The following is a 19206-nucleotide window of genomic DNA, read 5'->3' on the forward strand; positions in this document are numbered from 1 at the left end:
TGAAATGTTAATTAACGCTCTTAATAAATTTTATTACTTTCATCCCTAAACATGACTATCTGATATAACATCATCTGTAAAGTTTGATTATTCTGAGGCAGTTGAAAAGTCACTGCCTTGAATTTTGGAAAATATTTACAGTTTGCTCACTTGGTATTTTTAGTCAATATTTGTTTGATCTTTCAGGTGATTAGGATATAATCCCCATTTGTAGTAAAATAATGCCTGTTCCTGTACTAGTTCAACTGCCTCCTGCCTGTCATAGAGTTATACAGCACAGAAACAGGCCCTCTGTGTCTGCGCCGGCCATCAAGCTTATCTATTCTAATCCCATTTTCCAGCACGTGGCCTGTAGCCTTGTATGCTATGGCATTTCAAGTGCTCATTTAAATACTACTTAAATTTTGTGAGGGTTCCTGCCTCTACCACCCCTTCAGGCAGTGTGTTCCAGATTCCAGCCACCCTCTGGGTGAAAATTTTTTCCTCAAATCCCCTCTAAACCTCCTGCCCCTTACCTTAAATCTATGCCCCCTGCTTATTGACCTCCGCTAAGGGAAAAGGTTTCTTCCTATCTATCCTATCAATGCTCCTCATTTTATATACCTCAATCAGGTCCCCCCTCAGCCTTCGCTACTCTAAGGAAAACAACCCTAGCCTATCCACTCTCTCTTCATAGTTCAAATGCTCCAGCCCAGGCAACATCCTGGTGAATCTCCTCTGCACCCTCTCCAGTGCAATCACATCCTTCCTATAGTGTGGCGACCAGAACTGTACACAGTACTCCAGCTGTGGCCTAACTAGCATTTTATACAGCTCCATCATAACCTCCCTGCTCTTATATTCTATGCATCGGCTAATAAAGGCAAGTATCCCATATGCCTTCCTAACCACCTTATTTACCTGTGCTGCTGCCTTCAGTGATCTATGGAAAGTACACCAAGGTCCCTCTGACCTTCTGTACATCCTAGGGTCCTACCATTCATTGTATATTCCCTTGCCTTGTTAGTCCTCCCAAAATGCATCACCTCACACTTCTCAGGATTAAATTCCTTGCCACAGCTCCACTGAAGTCCATGTAGACTCCATCAACTGCTTTACCCTCATCTACATACCTAGTCACTTCCTCGAAAAATTCCATCAAATTTATAGTCCCTCCTTCCCTACCTGTTCGTTCTTGTCACAACAGACTTCTCCATCTTCCTTCCTCTGTAATTACCTGCTTTTTTTCTTCCTTCATGCTATTTGGGTGTCAGAAGTCAAATGTAGCATGTGTTTATTTTGGGAAGGCAGGCCATCAGCTATATAACTGGTACATCTGTAGCACTGTGGACTGCACCTCGCAGTGAAGTGAAACACAAACTCTCTGGAAGTATGGAGAATGAAGTTACACAGTTGTAGAATTATTGGCACAGAGTTCCAGTGCAGTGGCTTCAGGTGTTATTTTGAGAGTATTTTTTTTTTCTTGGGTTGCATTGAGTGGTGTTGGCACAGTCAGGTAATTTACAGAGAGTATAACTTTTATTGAGGGCTGAGTACTGAGCTGTGTAATGTGCATTGTCTTTTATAGATACGGGACTCGGTTTGTGAGCTACCTGTTATCACTCCTAAACATGTCTAGCTACTTTCCCTGTAGCTATTTCCATTCTGACAGCTGCTGTATTTTTAGATCTGCTGCATGTTCTAGATATGTGCTCTGCATTACATGGATAGATTGGAGAAGCTGGGATTGTTCTCAGAAGGTTGAGAGAAGATTTGGTATAAATGTTCACGATCATGATGGGTCTAGACAGATTAGAGAAAGAGAAGCTGTTCCCATTTGGCGGAAGGGTCGAACCAGAGGACACAGATTTATGGTGAAAGGCAGAAGAACCAAAGGTGACATGAGGAAAATCTTTTTTACCTAGTGAATGGTTCGGATCTGGAATGCACTGCGTGAGAGTGCGGTGGAGGCAGGAAAAATTATGGCTTTCAAAAGGGAATAAGTACCTGAAAGTTTGCAGGGCTACAGGGAAAGGGAGGTGGAGTGGGACTAGCTGAGTTGCTCTTGCAGAGAGCTGGCACAGACATGAAGGGCTGAATAGCCTTCTGTGCTGTAATCATTGTAGGATTCTATGTTCTTTGGAGTTGCTACTTTGCATTAACGTTTACCTTCATATTCCGAGGTTTTCCTCCCTTTTTTGCCTTCACTTTGGAAGGAGTTGACTGTTGGCTTGTGTACAGTTCCCATAGACGATGGCCCTGCACTATTGCCCCCAGGAAACCATTGCTCATGTGTGAGCCTGTACAGAAAGTGTTCTAACAGGAGATGGGCATGGGGAGGTGTGTTGTGTTGCAGATGAACCAAATCCTAATTTCCATAGGTATCACCAGATAAGATCAGGAATAATTGCTAATCTGGGTAACTATCTTAATATTTGCAGCTTACAGTCTTTAATTACCACATAACTGGATAAATTGTTAGATGTAATCAGCATTGACTTCAAAAGGGATAATTGTGCTCTACATACCTCATAAAATTCTTTTGAATTGATGGAAGATATGGTAGATGGGGGAAATGTAGTAGATGCAGTGTACCTGGACTTTAGCAAAGCCTTTGACAAGATACAACATGGGAGATTACAAGAGAAGATTATGGAGTAGGGAATTGTAAGTAGTATAACAAATTGAATTTAAAAATTAGAAGGGAGAAGGCAGAGAGCAGGAGTTGAGGGAAAGTTTTCAGTGGTTGAAAATGCGTATTGGTGTTCCGTTCCAGGAGCACTTTTGTTCACTGTTCATGAATTTAAATATATTACTAGAGGAAGTGGCATTGAAATTCAGTTCATAGTAAAATAGGAAGTACAGTTAACTCTTAGAAAATCAAGCAACATTTAAGCACATATATGGAATGAGCTAAAATATGGTGGATGGAATTCAATATCAATGAGTTTGAGCAGTAATTATCCTCCGAATAATAGATTTAGTGCCATGGAAGACCAGTGGCAAGAGTGGGTTGCTTTCCTTAGAGCGGAGAGGTTAAGGAGAAATTTAGTAAAGGGTGTTTAAAATCATGAACCATTTTGTTAGAGTAAATAAAAAGAAACCATTTCCTGTAGTAGAAGGGTCGATAACCAGAGGACCCAGGCTTAAGGCGATTGGCAAAAGAACCAGAGATGATATGAGAAAGCAGATCGGGAGGGATGAGGCTATGAAGGAATTTGGAAACTGTTGAGTCTTAGCTGGACCAGGAGCTGATGTAGATTAATGAGTGCAGGGGTAATGGGTGAATGAACTTACTGCGAGTTTTGGATGAGCTCAAGTTTATGCAGGATGGAAGATGGGAGACTGGCCAGGACAGCATTGAATTAGTTAATCTAGAGGTAACAAAGGCATGGATGAGGGTTTCAGCAGCAGCTGAGCTGAGGCAGGGTCAGAGTGGGGTAATATTCTGGAGATCAAAAGAGGCAGTTTTAGTGATGACGCGGATATGTGGTTGGAAGCTGATCTTGAGGTCATGTGTGACATCAAGGTTGCAAACGGTCTGGTTCAGTCTCAAGACAGTTGCCAGGGAGAGAGATGGAGTCGGTGGTGAGGGAACAAAGTTTGTGGTGGGCATTGAATACAATGGCTTCAGTCTTCCTAATTTGTTGGAGGAAATTGTTGTTCATCCAACACTGCATGTTGGACACGCAGTGTGATGATTTAGAGAAGTGGACGGGGCGAGAGGGGTGGTGAGGTTGAGCTGGGTGCCATCAGCATACATGTAGAACCTGACGCTGTGTTTTTGGATGATGCCACCGAGGGGCAGCAAGTAGATGAGAAATAGGAGAGGCTAAGGATAGATCCTTGGGGAACACCAGAGGTAACAGGAAAATAATTCCTTGTGGCTAATTCTCTGGCTATACCTGGAGAGATGAGAATGGAACAAGGTGAGTGCAGTCTCACCATACTGGACAATGGAGAGGCGTTGGAGGAGGATCGGTGGTCAACCAATTCGAAGGCTGCAGATGGGTCGAGAAGGATGAGGGATAGATTACCTTTGTCACTGTCACCCAGGATGTAATTTGTGACTTCGATCAGGGCTGTTTCAGTACTATGGTAGGGGCAGAAGCCGGATTGGATGTTGGGAAAAATGGGCATGGATTTGGGTGGCCACTGCACGTTGAGAACTTTGAAGAGGAAGGGAGGTTGGGGATTTGGGTGGTAGTTTGCAAGGACTGAGAGGTCAAGGAATCAAGACTAGGAATCTAACCTGGGACCCCCCCTCCCCTCCCCTCCCCTCCCCTCCCCTCCCCTCCCCAGTTCACCTGGTTAGTGAAATATATTTTATGGAATGAGTAGAGGACCAGGTGGCCTGTGTATAGGTTGAAAACTGACTCTGGTTGTGCGATTCGTGTTTCATCTCATTTAACCAGGGCTTGATGACAGTTATGTCTTATTATTTTGATTAACCATTTAAATAACTGATACTTTGTATTTTGCTTAGCCTTTGATTTTTTTTTTTTCTGTTGAAAATTGCTTTATAATATCTACCAGTTGCAGATACTAATTAGCAAAGCTGCTAATTAAAAAGGGAACTTCTGCTTATGAATCAGTCTGTGGCTTGTGTAATGGGTGAAGCGTTCAGTCTAATTATCACTTTGAAATCACCCACCAGCCTCTCGACGTTGCCTGCTAATCAGCATTGCAGAGAGAAGAGAATATTTAGATTGGTGTTGAGACTGAAGGACAATTTTTGATCACCTCGGTGGGTGGATAGAGGGAAGGAGTTGAGGGTTAAACAGCACCTTCACTGAGTCAAAAAATCCCTTATTAATGAAAGCAACTGCATATTCTATGTATTCTGCAGTTTTGACACTTGAATAGGATTGTTAGGGTGTATCTGAATTGATTTGATTCACTGTACCGTTGACAGACTTACTGCAGAGTTGAAGCAGACGTGGTCATTGAAGGCTGTCATTTAATAAATGGTCCTTGATCTCCAATCGGTTCAAGAAGCTTATGCTGTGAGTAGTTGAACCATTTAATCACTGCTTTGTGCCCAGTCAGCTGATCTCATTGGACAGTAATGGTTTAAAAATTGCACCTGGATTAGGTAGGGGCCATTATGCTCGGGTTCCCTCTTTTGCTCACCAGTCAGGAAGTGCATGTGTCCGGCTGTCGGGCAAGGGCAGGAGTTGGGCTGTGCTGTGATGATTTCCCTTCACAGAATGCTACTGGACTGTGGAAAAAAATTTAAACTGCAAAAGTACAAATAGTCCTCCCAATATCACGGTAATGTTGCAATCATTTTGTGTGAGGATAAGGTGCTTTGAAGGGGGAGCTTTTCTTCCTTGCACTATGTGGGCTGCAAGGGAAGATAGGTGATCGTCTGCTTCTGGATTTTTCCAATGTTGCTGTCAAAATTGTTTGCTGTAATGTACATATACAATGCAAGAATTACAGTTTCAGTTGCATATCTATGGGAGCTGGTGAGCAGAGGCCTGATGTTTCCTTGGGGTGTCGGGATGAATGAGGAGAGAATGATCAAAACTCAGCGACTTCTGTGCAGTCTTTGCACCAGGTGGTTAGCTTCAACCAAGTTCTGGCAATGACTTCGTAGAAGGTTGCCTGATGCTTGGTATTCTGAGGAATAACAGGGCTGCTTGTTCCTTCCCCTGCTTCATCCCCTCCTCACACCCATCCATCCCGCCATCTCCTAACTTCCTCTTTACCTAAAGGCACTCACTCCTATTGAAGCAGGTCGGGAGGTGAGACAGCTTTTGGTGGTGGTGTGGTTGTATGGTCCCACAGATGCTGACAACCCTATGGTTCTGTACCTCCTCCAAGGCTTAGTTTTAGAACATTTTTCCATTGATGGACAATACTTTTTTTTTAAAACAGACTTCTGTATAAATGAATGAATGGGCTTAACATTATAAGGATTTTGTAAGCAGATCATTTCTGTCCTCTGGTAGGGACATGGCATAACCAAAATGGAATGCACAGCATTAAAAACTGGATTGGATCAGTCAGCATATGATGCAGAAGGAGGGCAGAATATGTTGGGTTATTTCAGATGGGAACCCTTCAACATAAGGTCCCAACATTTCGATCTTTTAAGTTTCTAATACCTATGATTTGATAATATTTACAGTTTTATTTTATTTTGAGGATATTGTATTGGATGGCTGAAGGAGGAATGCCAATCTGTGCCCTCAGGGTTTCCCAGTACCCACTGGATACTCAGTTAACTTTGCCTCATCGCAAGAATATAAAAGCTGTTTTAATGTTGCATGAGACCTGCACCAGTAGTGGTGAGTCCTGATTTGAGTGTCTCAGGCAGCTGCTTGCAACCAGGAGGGGAAAGGTGCTTTGATTCACTAAAGGTGGCAAAAGTACTTTTGCACTGATGGCCTTCCTTGCCTTTAGTGAGTTTGTGTTCATGTTGCTGCTGGTGGCATGGGATCTGGTCATCGGGAGATAGTGCCACCAGCAGAAGTCTCACAGGTAAACATGGCTATAAGGTTTTATGTTAATCACGAATAGACATGAACTGGCATCAAAATGGTTGCAGGCAATAGCATCCAGCTATCAATCATTACTTCACTGGATGTTTTAAAGGAGACGGGCTAAGTAAGTACTTTGCCTTGATCCCTTGCCAAAGAACACATAGAAATAGAGTCAGAAAACAAACAAATTTATGATCGAGCATACTGTCTAGACATATGGTGGCAACAGTTGTGAGGCTAGTCACATCATGCAGCCAAGAGACGTGTCTGCTTCTCTTTCTCAGGGTATTAGCCTGTGCTCGCTCTGCGGCCAGGTGATGGATGGGCGAATGAAAAAGGAAGTGCTGAACATTGTTGGTAAGCAGGGGTGTGAGGCTGGTGGCTGATGGGTCTGTGGTTGGAGTAAACTCAGTTGCTGCAAGAATGCTGGATACTAGAGCATGGTTACCTGACCCGGACCCGACGACGTGTCGGGTTAGGGTCGCTCTTCCGGGTCTGGCATTCAGGCTCAGGTCAGGACGGATGGACACAGTGACAGCCAGGATGTCAAGGTTGGAAACACTCTGCACTAGTCTGCAGTGAGCGATTCATCTAAGGTAGAGCACAACCTCTTTGATAAAGTTGATTATATTCCGGTGTTCGGGTCGGGCACGGGAAGAAATGAGAGGACTCTGGTCAGGTCGGGCTTGGGTTGGATGTGTTTCTGTCAGGCTTGGGTCATGTTTCATTTGCAGACTCGAGCAGGCCTTTACTGGTTACTCAAGAAAACCAGATGGAGCTGTGAAGTTCACGCTGATTGGTATGGAGAGGTGATGCACCACTCAGTACTTATTGGATGTGCTGTGGTGCATTGGTGCTGTTATTTTCCAGACTTCACTGATTCATTTCAAAGCAAAAACCTGCTGCTCCAGTTATTTATTCCATAAACATGGTCTGAAACTGATTTCACAAACCACCTCCCTGCTTCGATGCTCCACAGTTTTCAGTTAATCTGTGGCTTGTGTCTTGTTCCACTTGCCCATCATCGCCTGATCTTCCTCCATTCCAGTAATTCCCTGCGCCTTAAATCGACTCGATGAGGAATCATTGTCAAATCTTTCCCTAGCCTTGCCCTATCCTATCATGCCGATTTTTCTTCTTGGGGGTGGGGGGGGGGGGCCCCATTCTGTGCTATCACCTCTTCACTGTTTGAGTGTGATGTTTTAGCTAATGTGCATCTTACCCTCCGGAATCCTTCCCCAAAACTACTTTGCTTTTCTCAAAAAAAAAACGCTTCGCCTTGACCAAATATTCAGTCGTCTGTCTTTTTTATGTTTTCTCCCCTACTTTCACACTCCCACAGGGTGGGAAACATTTCCTCATCCCCTCATGAAACACTTCGAGATATTTCCCTTTTCTGGGAGGACTGCTACAAAAATGCCTTTGTTCCCAGCTAAGCTTACTTTTTATAATTCAGTAGTCTGTCTGTGCCAAATTGAGTTACTGACTGAGACTTAGTGATGTGGAAAACTTGGTCATGTGATGCAGAGAAAGTATATAAAGACCTTGGCTGTGGTAGCTCCTTGTTACAACATGCTGATGTAATATACTTCTGTTTTCATGCTCTATTCCTGAATTTAAGATGTTCTTCTCCTGCTCCCACTCTTTTTTTTTAATGTTTTCCCTTTTATCTAATGGGTCTCCTGTAATGTGTACACAGGCTGGAGACCAGTTATTGGACAATGTATAAGAGTGCCTGAGGAAGGTCACTTAATGTTACAGGTATATCAAACTCTAGTTAGACCCCATTTAAAGAACTGTCTTCAATTCTGGGCACTGCACTTCGATTTATTAGCCTTTAAGTGGTGCTGTGCAAATTCAGCAGAATGATAACTGGGGCTAAAAGAGGTAAATTATGACTAACAGAAAATGCTAGAAGTACTCAGGCCAGGCAGCATCTGTGAAAAGAGAAAGAATTAACGTTTCAGGTCGATGACCTTTCATCAGAACTTCTACAGTCCTTGAAAGTATTGTCACATCCCAAATCCGTGCCCAACTTTCCTGGAACTCCATGTTTGCATCCCTCCAATCAGGTATCCACCCCTGCCACAGTACCAAAATGGCTCTTATCAAAGTCAGAAATTACATCCTATGTCGACTATCTCTCCTTGTCCTTCTGACCTATCTGCATCCATTGACAAAGTTAAGCACACCATCCTCCTCCAACGCCTCTCCACTGTTGTCCAGCTGGGTGGGACTGCTCTCAACTGGTTCCATTCTTATCTAATAGCCAGAGTATAACTTGCAGTGGCTTCTCTTCCCACTACTGCACTGTTACCTCTTGTGTCCCCCAAGGATCTATCCTTGGACCCCTCCTATTTCTTATCTACGTGCTGCCCCTCAGTGACATCATCCGAAAGCACAGCATTGGTTTTTACTTGTATACTTACGACACACAGCTGTACCTCACCACTACCCCTCTCAACTCCTCCACTGTTGCTAAATCATCAGACTGCGTATCTAACGTTCAGTATTGAATGATCATAAATATCCTCCAGTTAAATATTGGGAAGACTGAGGCCGTTGTTTTCCGTCCCCGATCCAAGCTCCATTCCCTAGCTACTGACTCCTTCCCTCTCCCTGGCAACGGTCTGAGAATAAACTAGTCTGTTGCAATCTTGCTATCATAGTTGACCCCAAGGTGAGTTTCCAAACATAGATTCGCGCCATCACTAAGACTGCCTATTTCCATCTCTATAACATTGCCCCGTCTCAGCTCATCTGCTGCTGAAACCGTCATTCATGCTTTTGTTACCTCAAGACTTGACTATTCCAACCCACCCATGGCTGGACTCCCACATTCTACCCTCTGTAAACTTGGGGTGATCCAAACTCTGCTGCCTGTGTCTTAACTTGCACCTTCACCTATCACCTGTGTGTTCACTGATCTGCATTGGCTCATGCTCAGGAAACATCTTGATTTTAAATTTCTCATTATTGTTTTCAAGTCCCTCCATGGCCTCCCCCTTCCCAATCGCTGCAATTTCAGCGTTCCTCTTATTCTGGCCTCTTGAGCATCTCTGATTTTAATTGCTCCACCATTCATGGCCATTACCTTCAGCTGTCTAGGCCCCAAGCTCTGGCATCCCCTCCCTAAACCTCTCCACCTCTCTACCTTGCTTTCCTCCATTTAAGATCCTTCAAACCTACCTCTTGGACCAAGCTTTTGGTCATCTGACCGGATATCTCCTTATGTGACTTGGTATCGTATTTCATTTTCTAGTGCTCCTGGGAAGCGCTATGGGATATTTTATTACGTTAAAGCTGCTATATAAATAGGTTGTATCAGTATTTTGGTTGCTGCTTGAAATTTTTCTGCTCTGCGAACCTGCTTGGGAGATATTGCAGAATATTTAAGGAGCTCTTCCTAATTTCAGTTTTAAAATAGTTTTTCACTAATTTATGGGAAAATAGGAACTGGAGTAGGCCTGTTTTACTTTTTAGTCAGATCATGGCAGATCTGTAATTTAAAAAACGTGGGTTTCACTGGCAAGGCCAGCATTTCCTACCTATCCCGATCTCCTTGAGAAGGTATGGAGCCACTGCCTTGAATGGTTGCAATCCATGTGATGAAGTTACTCCCACAGGGCGGCGCAGTGGTTAGCACCGCAGCCTCACAGTTCCAGCGACCCGGGTTCAATTCTGGGTACTGCCTGTGTGGAGTTTGCAAGTTCTTCCTGTGTCTGCGTGGGTTTTCTCCGGGTGCTCCGGTTTCCTCCCACAAGCCAAAAGACTTGCAGGTTGGTAGGTAAATTGGCCATTATAAATTGTCCCTAGTATAGGTAGGTGGTAGGGAAATATAGGGACAGGTGGGGATGTGGTAGAAATATGGGATTCGTGTCGGATGAGGATAAATGGGTGGTTGATGGTCGGCACAGACTCGGTGGGCCGAAGGGCCTGTTTCAGTGCTGTATCTCTAAACTAAAAAAGTAGGGAGTTTCAGGACTTTGACCTAGCAATAATGAAGGAAAAGCTGCATATGTTCATGTCAGGGGGTGGCGTTCCCATGTGTCTGCTGCCCTTGACCTTCTTAGGTAATAGAGGCTTGGGAACTGTGTTGAAACTTTGGCGAGCTCCTCAATGCCATTTACATATTTTTGATCAACATCCCTTGATAACTTTTGCTCCCTTGATTCCTTTTACCCAACAAAAAGCTATCAATTCCAATCTTAAATGCCAAGTGACCCAGCATCCATAGCCTTTTGGGCTGAGAATTCCAGATATCCACTGCCCTTTTGTGAAAAAGTGTTTCCTAATTTCACTCTTGATTTCCCAAGCTCTAAATAAAAGTTCAGTAATTACCTCTGACTTGAATTTTTTGATTCACCAAATGGTGGTGTTCCTTAGTTTAAACTATTTCCATGGCTGCTTGGAAATCAGTTGGGGGAAACAATGGTTTTACCTTCATTTCAGCTTGATCCTCTCCAGGAACTACTGGCACTTAATGGGATACAGTTCCACAGGCAGCAGGAGCACCTCTGTTGTGTTGTCCCAGTGGCTATTTTCTACATATGGACCTAGACAGTGTCAGCAACTCTGGCGTGGGATAGTTCTAATCCTGTTATTACCTGTCACTTGTTCAGATGCACTTTCCAGCAGGGGCTAACTGTGTAGTAAGCAGGAACACTGAAATAAATTTTCTTACAGACACTCTGTTTACCCTAGAGGGACTGAGGCCAGGTGTTGTACCCATCTGCTGCTCAGATTGAAGGCAGCTAACTTAGTACAAACCAAAGTCCAGAACATGGGAGCATAACCTTAAAATTAGAGCTTATCTGTTCAGGGGATGATGTCTGGAAGCAATTCTTCACATAAAAGGTAGTGGAAATCTGGAACACTTTCCCCCCCCAAAAAGCTGTTGAGGTTGGGGGTGGGTCAATTGAAAATCTCAAAACTCAGATTGCTAGATTTTTGTTAGGCAAGGATATTTAAGGATACGGAACCAGATTGGAGTTGCAATACAAATCAGCTGTGATATAATTGAATGGCGGAACTAGTTCGAGGGGCTGAATGGCCTACTCCCGTTCCTATGCTACATTAGGCGGTTTTTGTTACAACCAGGTGGTGAAGGATCTAACACTGGAGCCTAGTCTTTATACATTTAAAAGTTTTTAATTAGAGGGACACATTGCATGCTGTGCACCTCCAACCAACAACTCTCTCAGTCTGCTCCAATATATATGAGCACAGGTGAGTCCCCTATTAATTTCCACCACCTGAATACAATTAACCCCCAATTGATACAAAATTAACAATTCACTAAATAGATAAAATAAATAGTGGTGTTAACAGATGCAAGGGAATTTTTTCAACTGCACGCAAATCAGTGATGATAAATGTTAGGTAATTCAGTAGAAATAAATGAAGTATGCAATAAAATGGTTTGCTAATATTTGGGACCCATTGTACATTGTGTGTTGTGGACTGGAATATATATTAGTCGGGCTTTTGATTTGTACTGTGCCTTCTGTTGCAGGAAACTCTGTCTGGATTGGTTATTTTCTCCAGTAAAGAAGCCATTCAGCACCAGGGAATCACCTTGGCCATGGACGGAGTTGTTAGCCTGCAGCTCAGTGCAAAGAGCGTCGGTGTATTTGAAGCTTTCTACAATTCTGTGAAGGTGAGAGAGACTGCACCAACTTTTCCCTTTCCTCTTTAAATGAGCTCACTGTCAGGATGAACCATATTAATTTTTTTTATATGGATTTGTTTCCCTTGCTCTGTGGGAAAATCTAAACTACTGTCACAGCACTTAGCTGGGAGATTATCTCTTTAACAGGAGAGCTGTACACCACGTTCCTTCTTTGATAACCTTCCAATTAGATGCTGGTCTGCTGTGCAAAGTAAAGACCAGATTGTTAATGAGTGCAAACATAGGGGATCAACTTCAAATGTTCCCTTTCCAAGAACAGACAACTCAATGCAGGTTCACGGGCTCCCTTTTTCAGAGGTCCCTGAATGCGGTGGTTCCTGAAGTTGGGACGTTTACGTTCAAGGAGCTTGGCAGAATGAGAGATAGAGAAGTACGTCTGTCAGCTGTACTCCTGTAATGTGAAAATGCTTTTGGAGTGCAAGGCAGTATCTGCTTGAAGCTTATTACAGAAAGCAGCTGACCAGTTTTGATTATTTGTGACAGACGGCCTCCTTCACTTACTTGTTGATGTGACATTGGAGCGTGGCAGTGCAGAGCAGCCAACTTAAATGATGTAATTAGGCAAATAATGTGTGGTCTAATTCAGCTGGGAACCAGGCTATCTTGCTGCCAAACTTGCATGTAAGTTAGTATTAGACTGGAACTTCATAAAAATGTTAAAATCACAATCCTTTGTGCCCAAAATTTAGCCCTTTGGTTGACGCATGACCCAGTAAGACCTCTTGAAAGCACCCAGGCTGGTTAAAAGCCAAGAAGCACTTGGAAACATTATTGATGATCTGCCACTAGATGGTGAAAGCTGCTTAGAGCTATTGTGTTATGAGAAGAAATGAATTGCATACATATTCTGAGGTTAGAAGAGAAAATGATGGAAATACACAGCAAGACTATCGGTAAAGAGAAAAAGTCAATGTTTAGGCTATAGACTCTTTATCCAAATGTAAATATGTATGCTATTATCATGCCCTAGTTGTCCTGAGGATATTCAGAGTTAACCGGTAATGTGGGACAGGATAAACATGCAGGATAACAGGTTTCCTTCCCTGAAGAACATAAATTAATTAGTTGTGTTTTTAACCACAATTCAGCAGTTTTCACATTCTCCACAGATTACCAGATTGATATTCAATTTCATAACGTGCATGGTGGGATTTGAACTCAAGACCTCTGGGTTGTTGGTTGATTGCCATAAGGAGTGAAGTTAGGAAACACTTCTACACACAGAGTGGTAGAGGATTGGAGCTCTCTTCTGCAAGTGGCAATTGATGCTATATCAGTTAATTTTAAATCTGAGACTGATAGATTTTTGTTAACCAAGGGTATTAAGACATATGGGGCAAATGTGGATATATGGAGTTAGGTCGCAGATCAGGCTCAAAGGACTAAATCCCTTTCTGTTCCTATGTCCCTCTAACCACTAGGCCACTGGACTCCGTTGATTCCAAATCAGTTGCAGTCTCTGGGGAAGGGGGAGAGAAGGGTCTGTACCACCTGTCCACTACCTTGTAGGAAAGTGAGAGTATAAGGTGCATATGGAGTACACGAAGAAGTCCCACTCGGATAATAGGGTATACTTTTCTGAATTTGGGTACCCAACCGATCAATGGAATTTCCAATTTGTGTGTCAGCTACGATGGAACTGTTAAATGCGTTGTTGGAGCTGAGTGGAAGGATCTTTACTTCTGCACTTGACTTCCGAGAATGTTGGATGCAATTGTGCACGCGCTCGACCTCAGCACATAAAATTCACTCCCCAGAAACACTCTCATCTTTGTGGCTCAACTCACCTTGAAGTTGATTTTTTTTTTTCTCTTTTTGCAGCCAATGCAGCTTATCAGCAATAGCGTAGAGATAACCAAGGCGGGGAAGCTTCCCAGCGGCCGGACGGAAATCCCTTTTGAATTCCCACTGAAGATAAAAGGCAGTAAAGTTATGTACGAGACATATCATGGAGTGTTTGTAAACATTCAGGTATGTGACAACTATATGTGTTGGTTTAACAGAAGATTGTGTTCAGTATAGTCACAATTTCTTAGAATCACAAAGTCATTATGGCACAGAAGGAGGCTATTCAGCACACTTGATTAAAAAGTCAGCATTTTTTCCATGCCTTAATTGGGGGTGGGGTGGCTGAGAGGAGAACAAGGATTTTCACCACTGATTTTTGTGGGGTTATGACCCTTATCAACCCACCAGAAGCTGCACTCGGGGGTAATTGTAATCTTTGGTGATGATGTAAAATGGACAATATCAGATCGCCGTCCATTCTTCCCAGTCTTCCTTTCCGTTGAACTCAACCCCAGGCACACATTAGACTGTTGGAGTTTTAAAATCCCTGAAATGCAGAGATTTGAAAAAAAAAGCAAGCCAGAAAAGGTTTGCCCCAAGCTTCCCCCCCCCCCCCCCCAACCCCCCCAAAAAAAAAGTCGTGAAAAGAATAAATGCACCAAACAAAATGCGAAAAGGAGCCACAAAGTAAAAAATGCAATGATGTGAGAAGCAATAACGAACCAGTGCAACACAGATTCAGGAAAGATATAATTTCATATTAAGAAAAAGCAAGACTTGCATTTATAATACTTTTGTGACCTCTGGACATCCCAAAGCCCATCACAGTCAACAAAGTATATTTTAAGTGTTAAATGTAGGAAAGACTTTGCTGACAGCACAACTTAGAAAATTGCTAATTTATTTGCATAATTTTTGATCATTTAAAGAGACTGTTGCTTGCTGATTCTCAGATTTTCTGTTCTCCCCATCCAATCGTGCACATCGGCGACTGATGCATCCAGTCATTACATTTCCATTTTTATTTGTAGAGGTTGCACTGTATTCTCATTGTAAGCCATGGTGGGGGGGTGTGTGTGTGTGTGTCTCTCTCTCCCCCACCCCTTGCCCTCTTCTGATCTCTCTCTCTCCACCCCCCAGTTCTCCCCCTCTCTTCCCCCCGCCCCAACCTTCCTTCCTTCCCTCTGTCTGTCTGTGTCTGTCTCTCTCTCTCTCTCACCTCACCACCCTCCTTTTCTCTTTCCTTGCCCAGCTGCGTAACCGACTCTGACCCTGATCTGACCTGATCATTGTTCTCAGCGCTGGAATTCTCCAGCAACTTTTCAATTTTTTAACAATCCATTAGCTGTTCCACACTGCTGTTACCCTGCTCTGGCACCTTGAGGGTTTCTTGACCAATGGTGGTGTTCATAGAAGAAAGTTCATTTTAACATACTATTTGAGGAATTACTGTAGCTGTGTTTGTCATGAGATCCAACTATGTACATGCCCTTTTATTATTCTTCTGAGGTATAGAGCTGAATGTAGGGCAATATAAAGATCTCGACCTACAGTAGCAAATATCTGACTGCATTGCTTTTAGTTTAAAAAAAAAATTGCTATATGAAATTTTTATCTTTTTTAATAATTGGAAAATAAATTCTTTCCTTTACTACCCAACTAGGGAGGTGAATTGATAGACCAGATTTGAAAGAAATATGTGTTCAGGTGACTGCTAAATTGTGGATGTTGGTACTTGAAACTTTATTCAGATTATAGTATTTACTGTTTTTATACCAGCTGAATCCAAGTAATCCAGCAACACTGCTGGCTTTATTTTAACTATTTGTGCATTGTTTCTTTCCCAATTTTAGCCTTTATTAATCTCATTTTGGAATGAGACATTTGTTTTGATGCAAGTATCTTGAAGTAATGTGATCAATCCTTTTAGAGCTGTGTTACTTGGTGATTGAATGTGTGATGAGCTAAGTTTACCTGACAGTTGCTTGCTATATTTGTCTAATCTTATAGTTCACATTACCTTCAAATGCAACCTGCATAGTTGTAGTGAGGTTAAATTGGATTGTTGTGCACTGTAAGTTGCCTTTTCAGTAGAACAGCATAACATACGTACGTAGGAATTAGTAGCAGAAGTAGGCCATTCGGCCCCTTTGAGCCTGCTCTGCCATTTAATAAGATCATGGCTAATCTGATTGTAGCCTCAACTCCACTTTCCCACCTACCCCTGATACCCTTCAACTCCCTTGTTAGTCAAGAATTTATCTACCTCTGCCTTAAAAATATTCAATGATCCGGCCTCCACCACTCTCTGGGGAAGAGAGTTACAAAGACACTGAACAGTCAGATAAAAAATTTCTCCTCATCTCTGTCTTAAATGGGCGGCCTCTTTTTTTTTTAAACTGTTTCCCCTAGTTCTAGTCTCCCACAAGGGGAAACATCCTTTCAGCATCCATCCTGTCAAATCCCCTTAGGATTTTCTATGTTTCAATAAGATCACACCTCATTCTTCTAAACTCCAATGGATACAGACACAACCTGTCTAACCTTTCTTAATCAGATAAACCCCACACCCCCACAATCCCAGGTATCAGTCGAGTGAACCTTCTCTAAACTGCCCCAAACGCATTTATATCCTTTCTTAAATAAGGAGACCAAAACTATACTGTGCTCCAGATGTGGTCTCACCAATACCCGATACAACTGTAGCAAAACATTCCGACTTTTACATTCCATTCCCCTTGCAATAAATGACAACATTCCATTTGCCTTCCTAATCACTTGCTGTGTCTGCATACCAACCTTTTGTGATCATGTACCAGGACACCCAGATCTCTCTCTACCTCTGAGTTCTGCAATCTCTCTCCATTTAAATAATCTGCTTCACTATTCTTCTGCCAATGTGGATAAGTTCACATTTTCCCACATTATGCTCCATTAGCCACATTTTTGCCCACTCATTTAACCTGTCTATATCTCTTTGCAGACTCCTTGTGTACTCTTCACAGCTTACTTTCCTACCTATCTCTGTGTCATCAGCAAATTTAGCAACCATACCTTCGGTCCCTTCATCCAGGTCATTGATATAAATTGTAAATAGTTGAGGTCCTAGCACTGATCCCTGTGGCATTTCACTAATAACAGCTTGCCAACTTGAAAGTGACCCATTTATGTCTACTCTCTGTTTTCAGTTGGCTAACCAATCCTGTATCATTGCTACTATGTTAACCCCAATGCCATAAGCTCTTATTTTGCTTCGTAACCTTTGCTGTGGCACCTTGTCAAATGCCTTCTGAATATCTAAGTATAGCACATCCACAGGTTCTCCTTTATCCACATTGTTTGTTATTTCCTCAGAGCTCCAATAAATTAGTCAAACATGATTTCCCTTTCATTAAAATCATGTTAACTCTGCTTGATTACATTGAGATTTTCTAAGTGCCCTGCTAAAACCTCCTTAATAATAGGTTCCAGCATTTCCCCAATAACAGATGTTAAGCTAGCTGGCATCTTTCCTGCTTTCTGTCTCCCTCCTGTCTTGAATAGAGTAATATTCACTATTTTCCATTCTGATGGGACCTTTCCAGAATCTAGGGAACTTTGGAAAATTAAAACCAATGCATCTACTATATGAGCAACCAAACTTTCAAAAACACTTGCACAGTTACTTCTGTACCTTGGAGATTGTTTGATTAGTTCAGTCTTTTGTAAATTGGCATTGAGGATCATGAACAGCACTGATTGTTGAGCTCACTGACTGCCATCAGGATGGGTTCGCTATCCAAGTGGGTTGTTTCTTGTTCAGTCATCCAAAATTGCAAGTCCCTTCTAGTGATGAAACCTATGTTGCAGATTTCTGGTCCTTGGTAATCAGTAATGGTTTGGTTTCTTCTATTTAGTAATGCCACTTGTGGCAAAGCCGTGACAAACAACTTTTCACTGTTCCAGGGTACCATTGGTCACTATTCTGTCAACTTGCAGTTCTGAAATGCTGCTTGTCCAAGCTTGTGAGTACTGGATCTGGGTCTTTTATTCTAATAAATTAGATTGCTTTATGCCCAAAGGTGTGTGTGTTTGTTGTGCCTCTTTCAGTACACGCTCCGTTGTGATGTGCGTCGACCGCTGCTGGCCAAAGACTTGACCAAGAGCTGCGAGTTCATTGTGCATTCACTGGTAAGTACAGACCAATATTTTGGAGATACCAAGGTCAGGAAAAATGAATGTTTATGTCCATTGTTCTTTAGTTTGCCTCCTGAGAACTCACCCTTGACTTGTGCAAAGCCAGTAGATGGGGACACAAGGGACAAAGGTAATGAATGAAGGTGGTGTACACTCTGGAGGGAGAAAGCTGTGTAAGTAACCTGTGCGAGTGAGAAATCGATGCTCAAAAGTGAAAGAAAGGCCTCAACAGGGGGAAAGGAGTGAAGAATAAACATTTTCAAACAAATGAAATATTAGTAAGAGAAGTTGAAGTGAATAATTTGTGAACTTGTTCAGACAAACTACTGTTGACTACAGTCTGCTGAATTGTGTTAAGGGGACAAAGTTGTGGAAGGGCATCTTTGCCTGTGCCTAATAAAAAGTATCTTCTGCATTACAGGCCCAATTTTAAGTGTGTGCTTCTGGTGTGGAGCCTCACCTGTTAGTAGAGCACTTTGAGAAATAAATGAACAGAAAACAGTGTTTTGGGGTGGGGAGGGGGGGATAAGTTGGGGGTGGTGAGGGGAGTGCATGAAAATTTCTCAACATGTGATCCCACAGATGAGTCTTTGTGTGGCTGCACATGTTTGGGAATTCATGCCTTCCTAGCATTTGTGTAATTTCCAAGTTGTGAAATTTGCAAGTTATAATTTTCCTTGTTTTCAAGTTGATTCCTTCTTTTAAAGCCTCAGAAGGGGAGGTTAACTCCCAGCCCTGTGGATTTCAGCGTCACTCCCGAATCACTGCAGAACGTCAAAGAGGTGAGCACTAGTGTTGGTAAGAGTCGGGCACTGACTGGTCACAGTCTTGTCAGGAATCAGTTTTGCAAAGGAACTGTATTAAAGGTAGCCAATCTAGCATGTCAATCGATTGGCAGTGTGGACACTAAAGGATTGTCTTTGGAACATTTTCCAGACAAGACTACAGAGCAAGTGTGTGTGGTTAGAAAAATGTATGGGAGCTCCATAAGTCAATAAACACGAAGGCTCACTTCTGCTCCCTTTGTTGAGATGTGATTCTACTGGTGTACCAGTGTCTGGGTCATGAGATTATTCTCTC

The 19206-nt window shown here is 42.6% G+C and overlaps 1 protein-coding gene across 4 annotated transcripts in view; it reads left to right on the forward strand.

Moving 5' to 3' along the window:
• vps26c (VPS26 endosomal protein sorting factor C) overlaps positions 1-19206 on the forward strand; it is a 191169-nt gene that overhangs the window by 7644 nt on the left and 164319 nt on the right. For 3 of the 4 annotated variants that reach the window (XM_068041198.1, XM_068041197.1, XM_068041200.1), the window contains exons 2-5: positions 11986-12129; positions 13984-14133; positions 18040-18120; positions 18834-18908. In XM_068041198.1, coding sequence (XP_067897299.1) covers positions 11986-12129; positions 13984-14133; positions 18040-18120; positions 18834-18908 — 450 coding nt within the window. The remainder of the gene's footprint in view (positions 1-11985; positions 12130-13983; positions 14134-18039; positions 18121-18833; positions 18909-19206) is intronic. The other variant, XM_068041199.1, reaches the window with a different exon arrangement.

The sequence above is a fragment of the Heterodontus francisci genome, chromosome 10 (genome assembly GCF_036365525.1).
Source record: "Heterodontus francisci isolate sHetFra1 chromosome 10, sHetFra1.hap1, whole genome shotgun sequence".
In the NCBI taxonomy this organism is placed as follows: domain Eukaryota; kingdom Metazoa; phylum Chordata; class Chondrichthyes; order Heterodontiformes; family Heterodontidae; genus Heterodontus; species Heterodontus francisci.